General features: G+C 43.2%; 1 protein-coding gene across 2 annotated transcripts in view; it reads left to right on the forward strand.

Annotated features, from left to right (window-relative positions):
* Nucleotides 1–14,103, forward strand: part of LOC147885385 (uncharacterized) — a 183,182-nt gene that overhangs the window by 41,997 nt on the left and 127,082 nt on the right. For both annotated transcript variants that reach the window (XM_087396618.1, XM_087396619.1), the window contains exons 6-10: nucleotides 4,890–4,934; nucleotides 5,097–5,165; nucleotides 5,251–5,283; nucleotides 9,744–9,784; nucleotides 9,893–9,970. In XM_087396618.1, coding sequence (XP_087252744.1) covers nucleotides 4,890–4,934; nucleotides 5,097–5,165; nucleotides 5,251–5,283; nucleotides 9,744–9,784; nucleotides 9,893–9,970 — 266 coding nt within the window. The remainder of the gene's footprint in view (nucleotides 1–4,889; nucleotides 4,935–5,096; nucleotides 5,166–5,250; nucleotides 5,284–9,743; nucleotides 9,785–9,892; nucleotides 9,971–14,103) is intronic.

Below are 14,103 nucleotides of genomic sequence, written 5' to 3' on the forward strand. Positions count from 1 at the left end.
GCAAAAAGCTAGTGCTAAGTACTACATAGTCATGCAAGAGTGATCGACTACACATCAGTATCATCATGATCATCATGATGATGGTGATGATGATGATGATCATCATCAGCAGTTCATCGAGGTGGATGAGACGGTGGGGCATGAAGTCGGCGATAGAGTGCTGTCAGCTACTCAAGGGCGTGGTCCTATTTTGTCTCCTGGTCATAGCTCTGCGTCTAACAAGGTGCGACCCTTGTCAGTCGAGCTCCGACTCTAAACAGAGAGGAGATATCCATCCCCAAGCGTAATCTGTGTGTCAATCCTCTGTTTGATCTGTCGTGTCGCTGGCTCCGGATCCCGATCATGTCGGGGCTTCGTAGTATAGGGGTCATCCTGCTCTGGTTGAAGGAACTCCGTGATCGAGCTCTGAGAAGCTCTGTGGTCTGTTGCATCAATGTGTCTCTCGGTCGACGCATCTCAATCAGGTAGAGCCCAACACAGGCTTGATCGTGAAAATGAATCAGCTGTGTAAGTGGACCAAAGCCATGCCCCTCTTGAAAGAGGCAGTGGTATCGTCCTCGTATCTCATAGTAGACTAGGCAGACACATAGAAAATGCTCCTCCATCTCGATCTCCTCCATCTAGCATAGTATGCTGCTCTCTGGGTATCCTTGCAGCTCTCCCTGCCTCAATCCGTAGTTGATGTGATGGAACTCGCAACTGACCGATGGCGACCCTTAGTGCATGTGAGACTCTCCTGAGGTTTAATGACAAGACCGTGCTCTGAGACCCTCAGGAAGTGGTCATGGTAGAACTGGATCTTGGTGGGAAACTCCTCTCCCCCCCAAGCCCTATATGTATGGAGCTGGAGGAGGTCCAACTGTATGATACGGTTGATCTCATCTCGTGGGATCATCTCGGGTGGTGCATCCAGACTGTACTGAAAAGGGGGAAGTCTGTCCATCTGAATGCCGTGGCTACCAAACCACGTGGATATCCGTGGATACCATGCTGTATCAACACCGCTCTCTGCTAGTGGCCTTGAGGACTCTAATGCTAGCCTCGGTAATCTCCACTGGGTAAGGCCTAGACTCTGTGGAGGAACGTCACTGTTTGAAAGATGGCATCAACTTAGAGAGGGGTCATGGTGAACTCCGCCTGTATAATCTGATGGGGGACTGAGGGTTTACTTCGAATCATTCTGGATCCAATAGTCACCTATAGCCTCTTAAATCTCCTCCACTCTGTCGCTGAAATATCACTCTCCCAGAAGGGTGCTGCATACATGGCAACCGGTCTCACCAGTGTGTCAAAAAGCCAACCCTTCGTCGGAGGGTCCTAGAAGTGTGCCTTGAAGCATCGCATATCCAATTGGGCCAGAGCGCCCCGTCCTCGTGTGAGTCGTGCCGTACCTGCTTGGATCATGGTGAAACCTGGCCCGGTGAACACTACCCCCAAATATGTGTAAGATTGCACTATCTCTACAGGCTCGTCATGGTATGTGAAGCTATGTTGATGGGACACTGCTCTCGAGGTGTTGAAGATCATAACCTTGGTCTTCCCACGCTTAACAGTCAAATCTCTGTCTTTGCAGAACATCTCCAAAGCCTCTAGATGGTTCTGCAGTCCCTCCTCTACACCATCAGGTCAGCCAGAAGCGAGCCCTCTCCACCCAGACGATTGACAAAAGAAGCGAGCCCTCTCCACCCAGGCGAGGCCTCTCCACACAGCCAGAAGCGAGCCCTCTCCATCAAGGCGATCAATATATAGAGTTCGAAAAGGGTAGGCGATAGGGGCAGCCTTGTTTTACTCCGATAGTGCTCTCAACCCAGTGTGACATGGCTCCTGGGGCATGTACCCTCCCTTTGAGGGACTGATACAGAGTCATGACTCCCCAAATCATGATCTTTGGGAGCTGCAACTCTTGTAACCTCCTGATCAGGCGAGAGTGTGGGACAGTATCAAATGCCTTACAAAAGTCTACGAAACAAGTGTAGACTTTCTGATGCCTCGACTTCGCCTCCTCAATAATGGCCCTTTGGGTGAAAATGTGGTCCAGGGCGGAGTGCTGTCTCCAAAAGCCCGTCTGCCCAAGTGCACGATGTCTGTGACCCTATGTGTGGCTACTGATCTCCCTCTCTAGTACCGTCCCGTATATCTTAGCCAAAGTGTGGCCAATCATAAGAGTGCAGTAGTTCTCAGTGTCCATGGGATCCCCTTCCTTGTGTGTCGGTACTATGGTGGTGGTGCTCTAGGTAGGTGGGAAGCCACGGCATACGGCATGTTTGAACAACTGTGCTAGCAGCAGGGTCAAGATCTTTTGCCCATGTGCAAAATGCTAAATGTGTAGTCCCTCATGATCTGGTGATCTCCGGTTATGAAGCCGAAGAAGGGCAGCTCGTACATTCTGTGCAGTGAACATAGGAGAACTGATGCATGTGCGAGGTCCATCCCCTCTCGAAGTAGTACTGGAAGCTTAGAAGCCAGGTGGCTCACGTACATCGGGTCAAGAGCATGGTCAAAATAAATCTGAATGCGGGTGGGTGGCAGGGGGGACCTCCTCATGGCTGGCGTAGCGATCGATATGCCCAAGGTAAGATATGAGTGGTCGGCTCCGAGTGGAAGACGAGGTACAACAAAATCATGTATCCGTGGAGCAAAGGCTAGTGGACCGAGCAGGTAGTCCTACTCCCCCCTCCATGTGGGAAACAAGTGAGCCCTCCAGATGATGGCCATCTTCGGAGACCGCTATATATGATCAGGTCATGTATAGCTCCCAACTCGAGTAGATGCCTACCATATGATGTCACTGTTGCATCTGCATATGCCAACTGCCTCATGATTCCCAGATCTGCTGCATCCATCTCCGGTACAATGAGGGAACCCTGATCGAAATCTAACAGGCCCGCCTGTTTGTTCCCAGTATGTGCATTGGAGTCACCAAGGAGGATAGTGTCCCCTTGTCTGGAGAACTCTGTGATGTCATCATGGATAGTCTCAGATGGGCTGTGCCTGTCAGTGTGGTGACCTCTCGCGCATAGGATGATGTGTTTGGGGGAAAGTAACATACTGCAATGAAGATCGGTCATGTGTCTGGTAACTGAAAATGAATCCACATGTGCTGTGCGTGTTCCTACCTTCGTATCACAGAGAGGAGTGGCCTCAGCTGTGATCTGAAGAGAACAGCCACACCTCCAGAACCTCGTACCCCACCATCCCTGCTCAGGTCCCTCCTATGAGTAGACTCCCATGTGTATCCTGTCTTTGTGGGTAGCCCTCTCTCCAGGCTTTCATACGTCTCGGTGTAGAAGACCATATCTCTGTTACTGTATGTCTCCAAGAACCCTCCCCTTCTCCTGCATCTCGTACTTCTCTTTCTGCCCTCCTCTATCTGGTTAATAAGCCATGTATGATTGGACGCATCATGCAGTGGATGCTAATTCTTTTAGAGTTTGATTTCACCATCGTTGTAAGGGATGTATGCATTTTATGGCTGATCACATGTCCCGTATTCCTAATGGAGAGCAGGATTGGAGGTTGATCTTCCAGATGCCCCATTATTCCTAGTTGACTTAGTTTCAGAATGGGCTTAGGAGATCGGACACTTCTTAGCCAATGGATTCCCCCAAGACAAGGCCCTTAACAAGGATAGGGCCAAGAAACTTATCAGCACAATGATAGGTGAGGAATGAACATAATTGCATTGTAAGGATCTGTCGATTTCTTTTTACAGCAAAAGAAAATTCAGAGGAGAGGCTTTAGGAAGAACATGTTTGCACTCTAAGTGTGTGCATCAAAGAACATCCTAGCAAATGATAATTGAGAGCAGAGGCTTTAGGAAGAACATGTTTGCACTCTGAGTGTGTGCATCAGAGAACATGTTTGCAGTCTGAGTGTGTGCATCTTTGCTGGGATGGTTCAATAGTTGGCAGATAAAAGGCCAAGTATTTGTCATGGAGAGGATTGTAGGTGTGTTTTATTGATCAGGGCCCAAGAAAAGAACAAATGATAGTTGAGGAATGAACATAATTGCATTGTAAAGGAGCAGTACGCACCATGTCAATTTCTTATTACAGCAAAAGATGATTGAGAGGAGAGGCTTTAGGAAGAACATGTTTACACTATGAGTGTGTGCATCAGAGAACATCCTAGCACATGCGAATCATTTAAAATCACTTGTGCAGTAACTGGCAGCTCTGGGGATGTTTGTCTGTCTAGTGCCTATAGCTCAAGATGATAAATTGCTCCATCAAACTGCAAAAACTATACTGAGATAAAACATGTGATAGGCTACTATGTGCAAATACTAGGGAAACTGATGCACATGAAGACTCCATAGATAGGTAAGGGGCAGAGATGACATGGAAATTAAATGCTGTGCCACAAGCCGCTATTACACTATACAAGCAAGCTTGAACATTTAGAATCAACAAGAAGACCAAGAGCATAAACGAGTGCAGTCTCACGAACCAGCATCTTCTTTCCTTGGTGGAGGGTACAGTGGCCATCTTGATGTCACCTAATCAATAAGCCTTTGACTGATAGAAATGGCTCGTCCACCCTGGCTATTCATAGGGGAAAACTACAGTGGGCTGTAACATTGCGGATTGTTCATACGTGAAGATGTATTTTCAAGAACGCGAAAGGTTCATGGCATGTATGGTGTTGTCCTAGTCTTTTAAATGGTCCCTTTCCGTGTACTAGACATAGTGTGTTTTTCCAGCATTCATTTGGCTATCAAATTTCACCTATATTGTAGTTGAGGGTACTCCTTGTAGCTCCCTTTTGAACGCATGATACCCTTGTGTATGCAAATGTGTCACTTTTAGCATGAAGGCCCTGTTCAAACAGAAAAACTTAACCGATTCATGGCAGTTGCAATTTCTCACCCCTCTGCATTGTTTGTGCAGTTGAATGGAAAAAGATATTCTGATCTTGATGACTCGTTACGAGAGGTAATATGGCGTTTTGACAGTTCGATATTGAACTGGTGAAAATGTTGCGCTGGCAAATTTTGTATAATTCTTTGCTTGCAACAGCCCTAGAGCTTTTGCAGAAATTGGAACTTATAACAAAAACATCAGTAAGATGAATACCACTATTTAACTATTTTGCAGGTCATGAGGGATTTTGCTTTGAATGTGCATACTATCTCCAGGAATTCTGATGATGAAGTAGTTTTTGAGGTAATTAAAAAACCATTTGCGATCTTCTATTGCCTTTACTTTTTAAAGCCCGTTTCCTTATGCCTGGTGTATATGGTTTGTACAGGTATTTGAGCGTCTGAACATGGGATCCACTCAGGTGTTTTTTCAAGACTTGAATGGATTGATTTTTTTCTTTTCTTGGCCCCGGGGGGGGGGGGGGGGGGGCGGGCATATACATCCTTGTTACCTTGCTCTGTGTGCCAAATGACCTTCTATATCACCAGGAACATATATGTGCTTCATATGACAAGGAAACTGTGACCTCTTCCCTTACAAGAGTATCATGCAATTCCGTATGCAGCACATTGAGATATCAACAAAACCTATAAGTTACTCAGTGCAACATACTTCTGCCTAAAGATAAATAAGATGTTATCAAAATGGTTGGGTCCTGTTTGCCTTGCTAACAAATGAAGCCAAGAAAAACATTACCACCAAGACTTTATTAGCCGCTTCCTATCCAACTGAAAAATGGGAAAGCATTTCCAGGATGTCTTGGACTTCATTACAACATTGCCTCATTCCTCTAACAGCAATGCACAAATAATAGTTGTCCAAAATGGCACACTTCATAGCTTACAAAAAGAGTGCTCAAGCTCCAAAGATCGCACAATTATTCGTATGTCACATCTTTCACATCATCTCAGAAGATCCTAAGTTCACCAATCAATTTGGATAATCTTTGGGTACAGAATTACTCTTCAGTTCAGCTTGTCATCCTGAATGGTCAGACTGAAAGTATTAATCAAATCTTGGAAGAAATGCTACGTCACTACATTCCACCAATTCTTACTATAGACGATTGTTGAGTTTGCATACCACAGCTCTCTCCATACTGCTATTACCATGACTCCTTTCAAGCATACTTCGATGCAACACAGAGCTGCCCTTGCTAATTGAATTATACAAAAAATGCAAGACATTCTCTACACGTCGGCAAAGCCCAAGCTTGGTATTTCTGCCCACAAGCACAGACATCAACTTGAATTCAATGAAGGCGACATTGTTCTATTATTTGTAGCTCGCTACCGCTACAACACAATTAAGTTTGTCTTTCCAAAATTCTCCCTTATATGATTCTAACCATTGGTTCTCCCATATGAGCCAAAAAAAATCTTTCAGTGGAAGAAAAATGTACTCATACTTGTGTGGATTTGTATGTGTGAGAGCATATTTTTATACTATGGTCTACACCCACTGTTGGGCGCTGATGACGTTAGTGGGGATGTCATAGTAGCTAGTCCCTGCTATGCATGATGGAGTTTATGGTTTTCAACCTTGTGAGTGACTATTATGAGATTGAAACTGCACTATGTTGTGTTTTTAGAGGATGAGTTTGGGAATGTTCCTGGATTCATCTAGGTATATGCTTCTGCCGTATTAGGGGACATGCAAATTTCACCTTGTGAAGTTTTCGTCCAAGTTGCGGCCTACTGGTATTGTGATAATTCTTTCTATCTTAAATGGTGCCCCGATCAGCTAGATTTAGATTTAGATGCTCGTTGGGGAGAGACTAAAATGAAAACGTTAATAGACTTCACAAGCAGTTGTAGCTTGAATGAAAAGATTTTGGACTACCTTTTGATTAGCCTTCTCCTTTAGTGCTAGCCTTTGTCATGGCTGACTCTGCCCTTCACCTCCGGAGTGCCGACAGAAACTCAGTACGAAGACTTTGTATAAATGGATGCTCAAGTATGTGTGGGTGTGTGGATTTGATGTGTGAGAGGATATTTTTATACTATGGTCTACACCCACTGTTAGGCGCTGATGACGTCAGTGGGGATGTCATAGTAGCTAGTCCCTGCTATGCATGATGGAGTTTATAGTTTTCAACCTTGTGAGTGACTATCATGAGATTGAAACTACACTATGTTGTGGTTTTAGAGGACGAGTTTGGGAATGTTCGTGGATTCATCTAGGTATATGTATATGCATACCATAAGATCAAGTGAATGATGGGTTAGAAGGAAATGCGCCAACGGAGAGCGTAGGAAAATTCAAAAAAAGGTTCTAGACAATGTTTCTGAGGACATTAAGAAAACTTTATTGAAGGCAAAGTTACATCACCTATAATAATGTGGCAGTGACGACACCTCTTGATGAGGTTGATAGCCCTAGGAACTATGCCCAGGAGCAGGGAACATGTACAAAGCTTGCACACATAGCAAGGTAACAAGGATGTATATGTACTCATACCACAATTTAAGATCGAGTGGAAGGATGGGTTAGAAGGAAATGCTCCAAGGGAAAGCGTAGGAAAATTCAAGAAAAGGTTCTAGACAATGTTTTTGAGGACATTAAGAAAACTTAATTGAATGCAAAGTTACATCACCTATAATAACGTGGCAGTGACGACACCTCTTGATGAGGTTGCTAGGCCTAGGAACTACACCCAGGATCAGGGAACATGTACAAAGCTATGTAGGAGTAGGATGATACAATCTTGTCTTTTGCTGCAAAGAACTTGTCTGGTTGTTCTCAAGCCCTTATCTTGAGTGTTACTTGCTTTTTGCGGAGTCAGAGATATCAACTGCAAGTGTGGTGATTACCATAGCAGAGGCTGGAGCTGATTTACTAAGAGCATCCGCAATTACGTTTCGTGATCCTGGTATCTAACTCAATGGTAATGTGGAAGTTAGCTAGATATTCTACGTAGCGTGCTTGTCGAGCATTTATGACCTGCTGAGTGACAATATATTTGAGTGAGTTGTGATCTGTCTTCACCACAGAGTTGGCTGCCATATGGTAATGTTTCCAGGTACTGTAACTGGAAAGGAACCCTCTATCATTGACCAGATATGTCGGTGTTTACACTTGTCAAATGCTATAACTTTGCCTTGTTGCATCAGAACTGCTCTAGTAGCTATGTCCGAAGCGAAAGTAATGACTAAATGGAAGATTTGAGTCAGCAATATCCATAAAGGTGTTATATTGAGTACTGCTTCAGTTGCTCTGAAAATATACTTTGTTTCAGTAGTCATCAAAAGCAGCAATGCTTTATGAAGATCAAACATGGTGGCTGCAAGCTTGAAGAACTTATATATCTTGGTGTGATAGATGTTCACCAAACTAAGAAGAGAGCGCACATCATGAACATGTCTTGGAGTGGGCTGGCACGGGGTGTAGATAATGTCTTGCCAAATGGCAAGGAGGCTGGCTGCCGGGGATCTACTGAAATGAAATCCATCAAGTTAACATGTCCCAAATGCTGAAGATTCGCAGAAAGAACTCACTCTTTTGGACATTGACGTAGAATAAGCTTTCTTGAAGAACAAGAAATTCATGATAGAGATGCTTTTCATGTCTGATCAAGGATCAAGGATCAGCTGAAAGTTAGAAAAAATGTCATCCATGACCAACTTGTCCAAGCAAGGCTAGAAAATGTTGTGGATAGGTATCATGAAGTTGGCCAGGGCATTGCTTAATCTGAAAGGCATGAACAAACAATGTAGTGACTTTTCCTCAAGGGGAGAGTTGACTTAAAATCTGAACTACCAGGCTGTACTTTGGAGAGATAAATCACTTTTTACAGCCCTTGCAAATTTGAGGGAAAATTTTCTTTTGGGCAAGGTGGACTATATAACAAAGGTGAAATTGACTTGGTAAATTCCTATTATAGCCAGCCTTTAAATAGCTTGTAAATAAATAGTACTTTAAGTAGGGGAAGCCTAAAGTTGCCACGTGGCATCCTAGGTTGGCTATCCTATAAGCATAGGTGTCCTTTTTCCTGGCCTATACCTCTAAAAGGGGGCCCTAGTTGTACTTCGCTTGCTTTCCCATCTTTGGTTGAATGTTTTGATCTTCAATATTTAGACGTCTATCATGTTGTTTCATAACCAAAAAGATCGTGTTTTCATGCTTATGATGCTTGATGGAGGATTAAGTTGCAGCATAAATGCACAGTCTACTGGCTGTTTAAAAGTCTAGGTTTGAGGGCTGCAGAGGCAGCTGCATGGGGACACTGACTTTTTGTGTTGATGATATTTGAAACAATAACATAGAAGCTAGAGTAGACGAGGTAGTTTGTTAGTAGTATATAGTGTACTATTAAGGAATTTAGTTGAAGGAAGGAGGCTTGAACCGTAGAGAGAAAAGAGTAGAGCAAGGCTTACTAGGAACCATTGGTGCCTCCGGCTAGGTTCATTTGGAAGCCAGTTGAGAGTTTCTTGCAGTAATGTATCATGAGGCATGTCTAATGTCAGTGAATTGTGTGCCCATTTCGTGTGGCATTACAAACCTTAAGCTACATTACGTAGGGCTCACTTGTAAGCCTGATATCGAATGCTTATTTTTATCATGATTACCAAGTTGATGGTAGGCAAAGGGGGCATTTGTTCTTGTTATTGAAATGCTCTCGAGGGTCGTTTGGGAAAGACATCTAAGTTTGTACCAAGATATGGAATTTTGCTGGAATTACTTTTTATGTTTCAAGTAATGCATCGTTTTTTGTAGTTTTTCTTGAGTTACACTCTATTTATAATGAGTGCTTTGTTCATTTTTCAAAGAAATTAACTCTGATTTAAAATGTTTTTGAATGAGGCCGGTCTATTCCTCCAGCTTAATGAGCAAGAGCTTCGCAATTGTGTCTTTCAAGGCAGGTATTAAAGCTAATTTGATGTAAAATGGATGAAGCAAATGCAAAGAAGTGTGCTCTTGTTGTATTAATCATGCTATAGCTCTTGAAATTTGAGGTGTTGGTCTTTCAGCTACAATAGTCTCTTGGAGGAGCTTGTTTGGCATCCTGATATGCTCAAGGCCTTTCGCCTTGAGACTCCACACAAACGGTAAATATGTGACAACACATTGTATTCATAAGGCATCATTTCTGGCTGCCTGGGCGAAATACACGTTTTATATGTATACATCTCTCTCTCTCTCTCTCTGTCTCTCTCTCTTTCTACACACACACACACACACACACCCTTTTTTTAAAAATAGTGAAAGCTGCGATTGTTTATATTACAATAAAAGAGAAATTACATCAGCTGAAAATCTCTGTATATGCTGAATATACATCATGATCGATGTAGTAAGTCTGCAAGCAGTCAAATACACACACTTTTTTTAGTGAAAACTTTTGATTGATTATATTACAAGAGTAGCGACCTCAAAACGAGGCAGCCAAAATTACATCAGCTGAAAATCTCAGTGTATGCTAGATATACATCATGATCTATGCAGTGCGTCTGTAAGCAATCAAACAAGGATTGTTGCAGAGAACGCTTAAAAAAGCCAAACAAGGAAAATATAGGATCACTAAGGACTTTAAAGCTCCTGTCTGTCCATAAAGTCGAGAGTGCCCAATAGCGAACCCAAACAAAGAAAAGATGAAACTCCGGTTTGGGTGGATGAAAACCAAAGAGCGAGAAAGACTTCCCAAAAGGAACAGTCGGGAATCTCGTCGCAGGCACTGCCGAAGAAGATCAATGAACTGACAAGAACATGGACAAAACCAGAATAAATGAGGCACAGTCTCTTGAGAACTCAAACATCTATGGCAATGAGTAGGAGCAATGTGTCTACGAGCCAACATCTGTCTAGATGGAAAAATGCCCAGAAGCACTTGCTAGAAGAAAACCTGTTGCCGAAGAGGAGTTTTGTAGGCCCAAAGTTGATGTAATCTCTTTCTCCACCACTTGGCTGGGCGATGCATTCGCCAAATAGAATTGCCTTTTTCTGAAACCCAGGGTTGAGGCAAAAGGATTTTATGCAATGCAGGCACTGTAATTAGAGATAGCCTCAAAGGGCGAGAAGAGGACCTAGGGGAAGTCAAAGTCCAATCCTCCAACATGTCGTGAAGTTCCAAAGGAGGAATCGGAACAAAAGGCAAAAGCATATGAGATATTTTTTGCCACAAAGCACGATAATGAGAGCCCAAGCCATACCGTGTAGCTGCCAGAGAAAAAGGTAGCATAGAGCCATCATCATGAATAACATCAGCAACAGATTTGATGCCCTTAAAAGAAACAAAGTAAGAACGGCGAGGTTCATGTAAAGCTAGTGGAGACCGAAAGACAATCGAGTAGTGAATGCTTTCAGCTCGCAAAGAATTACCCAGCAAAGACTGTCGACCATGCCATTCCAGACGAGAGAGGACGCGCTTCCAATCAAGAAGCAATCTGGAGACCAAAGTGCAGCCAGGCAAAGTGCCATCGATGCGACCAAATATGAAATCCCAGTAATTGATTTGCCAGTGACCAAAGGCATAAATACTGATATGTGTGACCAGAGATCTAATCATAAGAGCCCAAGGATGATCACCTTGCAAAAATTGCAGCAACATTTTCTACTGTGAGCAAGGATGTGCACCTGGATATTCTTGATGTTCAAACCACCATGCATCTTAGGAGAACAAAGTGATGCACTGAAAGCAGCTTGAGACTCTTTCTGCCATGTTTGGAACGCCAAAAGATTTTCATAATGGCAGACATGAAAGAAGCAAGATCTGCCTTGGTGAACAGGATCAATGGCAAATAAAATTGAATATAAGCCACAAGAATGAACTGTACTATCCGAAGTCGAACATGCAAAGGCCAGGTTGCCAATTTCCAATACTCTAGCTTTTTCCGAAGCTTGACCATTACCCAATTAGTTTGTTGACGACGAGTGAGACCCCACCCCAACGGCTAACCAAGATGACGAACAATTTGAGTGGGTGGAATGATTTCCCCGGGCCACAAAAGGCTATGCCAGTCTTGGGAGCAGCGTGCGCGCACAGTTTTTTGTAATAGTGAAATCTTTGAGTGCTTTATATTACAAGATAGCTAGCCAAAAAAATATTGGGAAGCAGAAATAGTACATCAAGCGAAAATGTCCATGTAGGACAAATATACATCTTGATCTATGCAGTGACTTTGCAAACAATCGAAGAGCGATTGCTGCAAGGAAGAATGAAAAAAGACAAAAGTAGAAAACACTTGATCACCAAAGACTCCTAGCTTTCTAGAGACTCTAGAGTGCCCAACAGCGAAGGGAGGTAAAGAACAAATCAAAACTTGGCCGTTCGGGATATATCCCAAACAACCAGAAATGCTTGCCAAAAACAGCCTGAGAGAATCTCAATCTCAATGTGTCGCGAAGGATAACCAAGAAATTATGTGTCTCAGAGCAGTTCCAAAAGATATGAGATACAGATTCCCAGGGAACTAAACACAGGTGACAGATAGCAGGAGCAATACGTTTGCAAGATAAAAGCTGTCATGACGGTATAACCCCCAGTAGAACACGCCATAAAAAAACTGTTTGTGTAAAGGAAGCTTAGAGTGCCAAATTTGCTTTAATCTCTTTCTCCACCATTTGAGTGGACGGTGCAATGCCCAAATCTATTTCGCTCTGTCTGACACCCAAGGTGGTGATAACAAAACTTTATATAAAGAAGGGACTGTGATATGAGACAGCTTCAAAGGACGAATAGATGAATATAAAGGAAGAAGAGTCCAATCCTGAAGCCTATCTCGAAGCTCTAATGGTGCTACTGGCTGAAATGGCTGAACCATTCGAGAAAGGACCTGCTATACTGGAGCCAAAACCATATTTTTCAGTAGCCAAAGGGAAAGATAAAATAATGCCATCATCATTGATAACATGTGCAACAATTGAAATCTCTTTTAAATTAAGAAAATAAGAGCGTTGAGGCTCCTACAAAGTCAAGGGAGTAGAGAAAGCCCGTGACCAATGGATGGTCTCAACTCGCAAAGAGTTACCCTGTAAAGAGTCTCTTCCATTCTGTCACCACAATGTAAATATCCTAAGTCAAAGTTCAGTTGACCATTTATCTGATCATAATTAAAGAGTTTTCATATGTGTTAATTATGGTCAAAGAGTTCTTTTAATGGTCAAAGAATTGACTACGGTCAAAGATACTTGACTCTGGTCAAGTAAACCTAACTTCGGTCGAGGAGACTTGGTTTATTACCAAGAGGGTCAACTGCGGTTAACCAGAGAATCACAGAGCTAACTACGGTCAGAGAGTGTTGACTTCGGTCAACGAGACTTGGCATGCGTCAAGGGGGTACACTGGCCATTGTAAAGCAACCAGTTTCCAAGAAAAGTGCATTGATTATGCTGATGATCTCCAATCAGTGCACTCCCCTGGCAAAGTCTCAAGAGTACTTCAACTTCCTAGGCCTAGCTTCTATGAGGAAAGATCTAGAGTCTATGTGTGGTAGCCCGGTCATGGTAATGGACTATTCTCATTGGTTGAAAGCAACACTTCACTAGCCCAATCAGTGATATGAAAGAAAAGAACTTGTGCAATCATTTCGGGAGGCCAAGACGCGTGTTTTCCCCAACAAGAAGGACGTGTGCCGAGAAAGAGTTGGTAGAAATATTTACATCAAGCACTCCGTGCACCTTCTCGAGGAGCCTCAATCCCTGCTCTACTAAAGTGCATGATTGGTAGTGCCTACTCTGCGTTACAGTATGATATGTTGATTTCCACTATATATGTGCAATATAGCATACATGGTGTGCCCTGGCTATGTACGGTTAACCAAGATGTGCCAACTTCGGTTGGAGAGACTTGACTATAAGTAAGGCCTCGACCCTTGGTCAAAGCCTCTTAATTATAATCAAGAGTGTTGACTCCGGTCAACCAAAGAATAAATAAATAAATAAATAAATAAATATATTTGTTGTGTGTGCACATGTGTTCAGTGGGGACGCCCACCGTGACTAGAATTAGTCCACAGTGTGTTATTTGCATGCAAAGTGCTAACAATTAATGGGTACCATGGTGGTGCGCTTTAATTAATTGTTGTAGGTAGGAAGAGTTATTTTCCTAAGCGCTACGGGAGCCTGACAAGAGTCTAGGAGGCGGTTCGCGTGACCAAGTGCTTTGAAGACTCCAGAGTTGACCTTAGTGGCATGTTATTAGGAAAGTAATGTAGAAATTGACAAGTGGCTTGTTGCCAAGAAG

The sequence above is a fragment of the Dipteris shenzhenensis genome, chromosome 25 (assembly GCF_047967505.1).
Source record: "Dipteris shenzhenensis isolate YYH24624 ecotype China chromosome 25, Dip_SZ_1.0, whole genome shotgun sequence".
NCBI lineage: Eukaryota > Viridiplantae > Streptophyta > Polypodiopsida > Gleicheniales > Dipteridaceae > Dipteris > Dipteris shenzhenensis.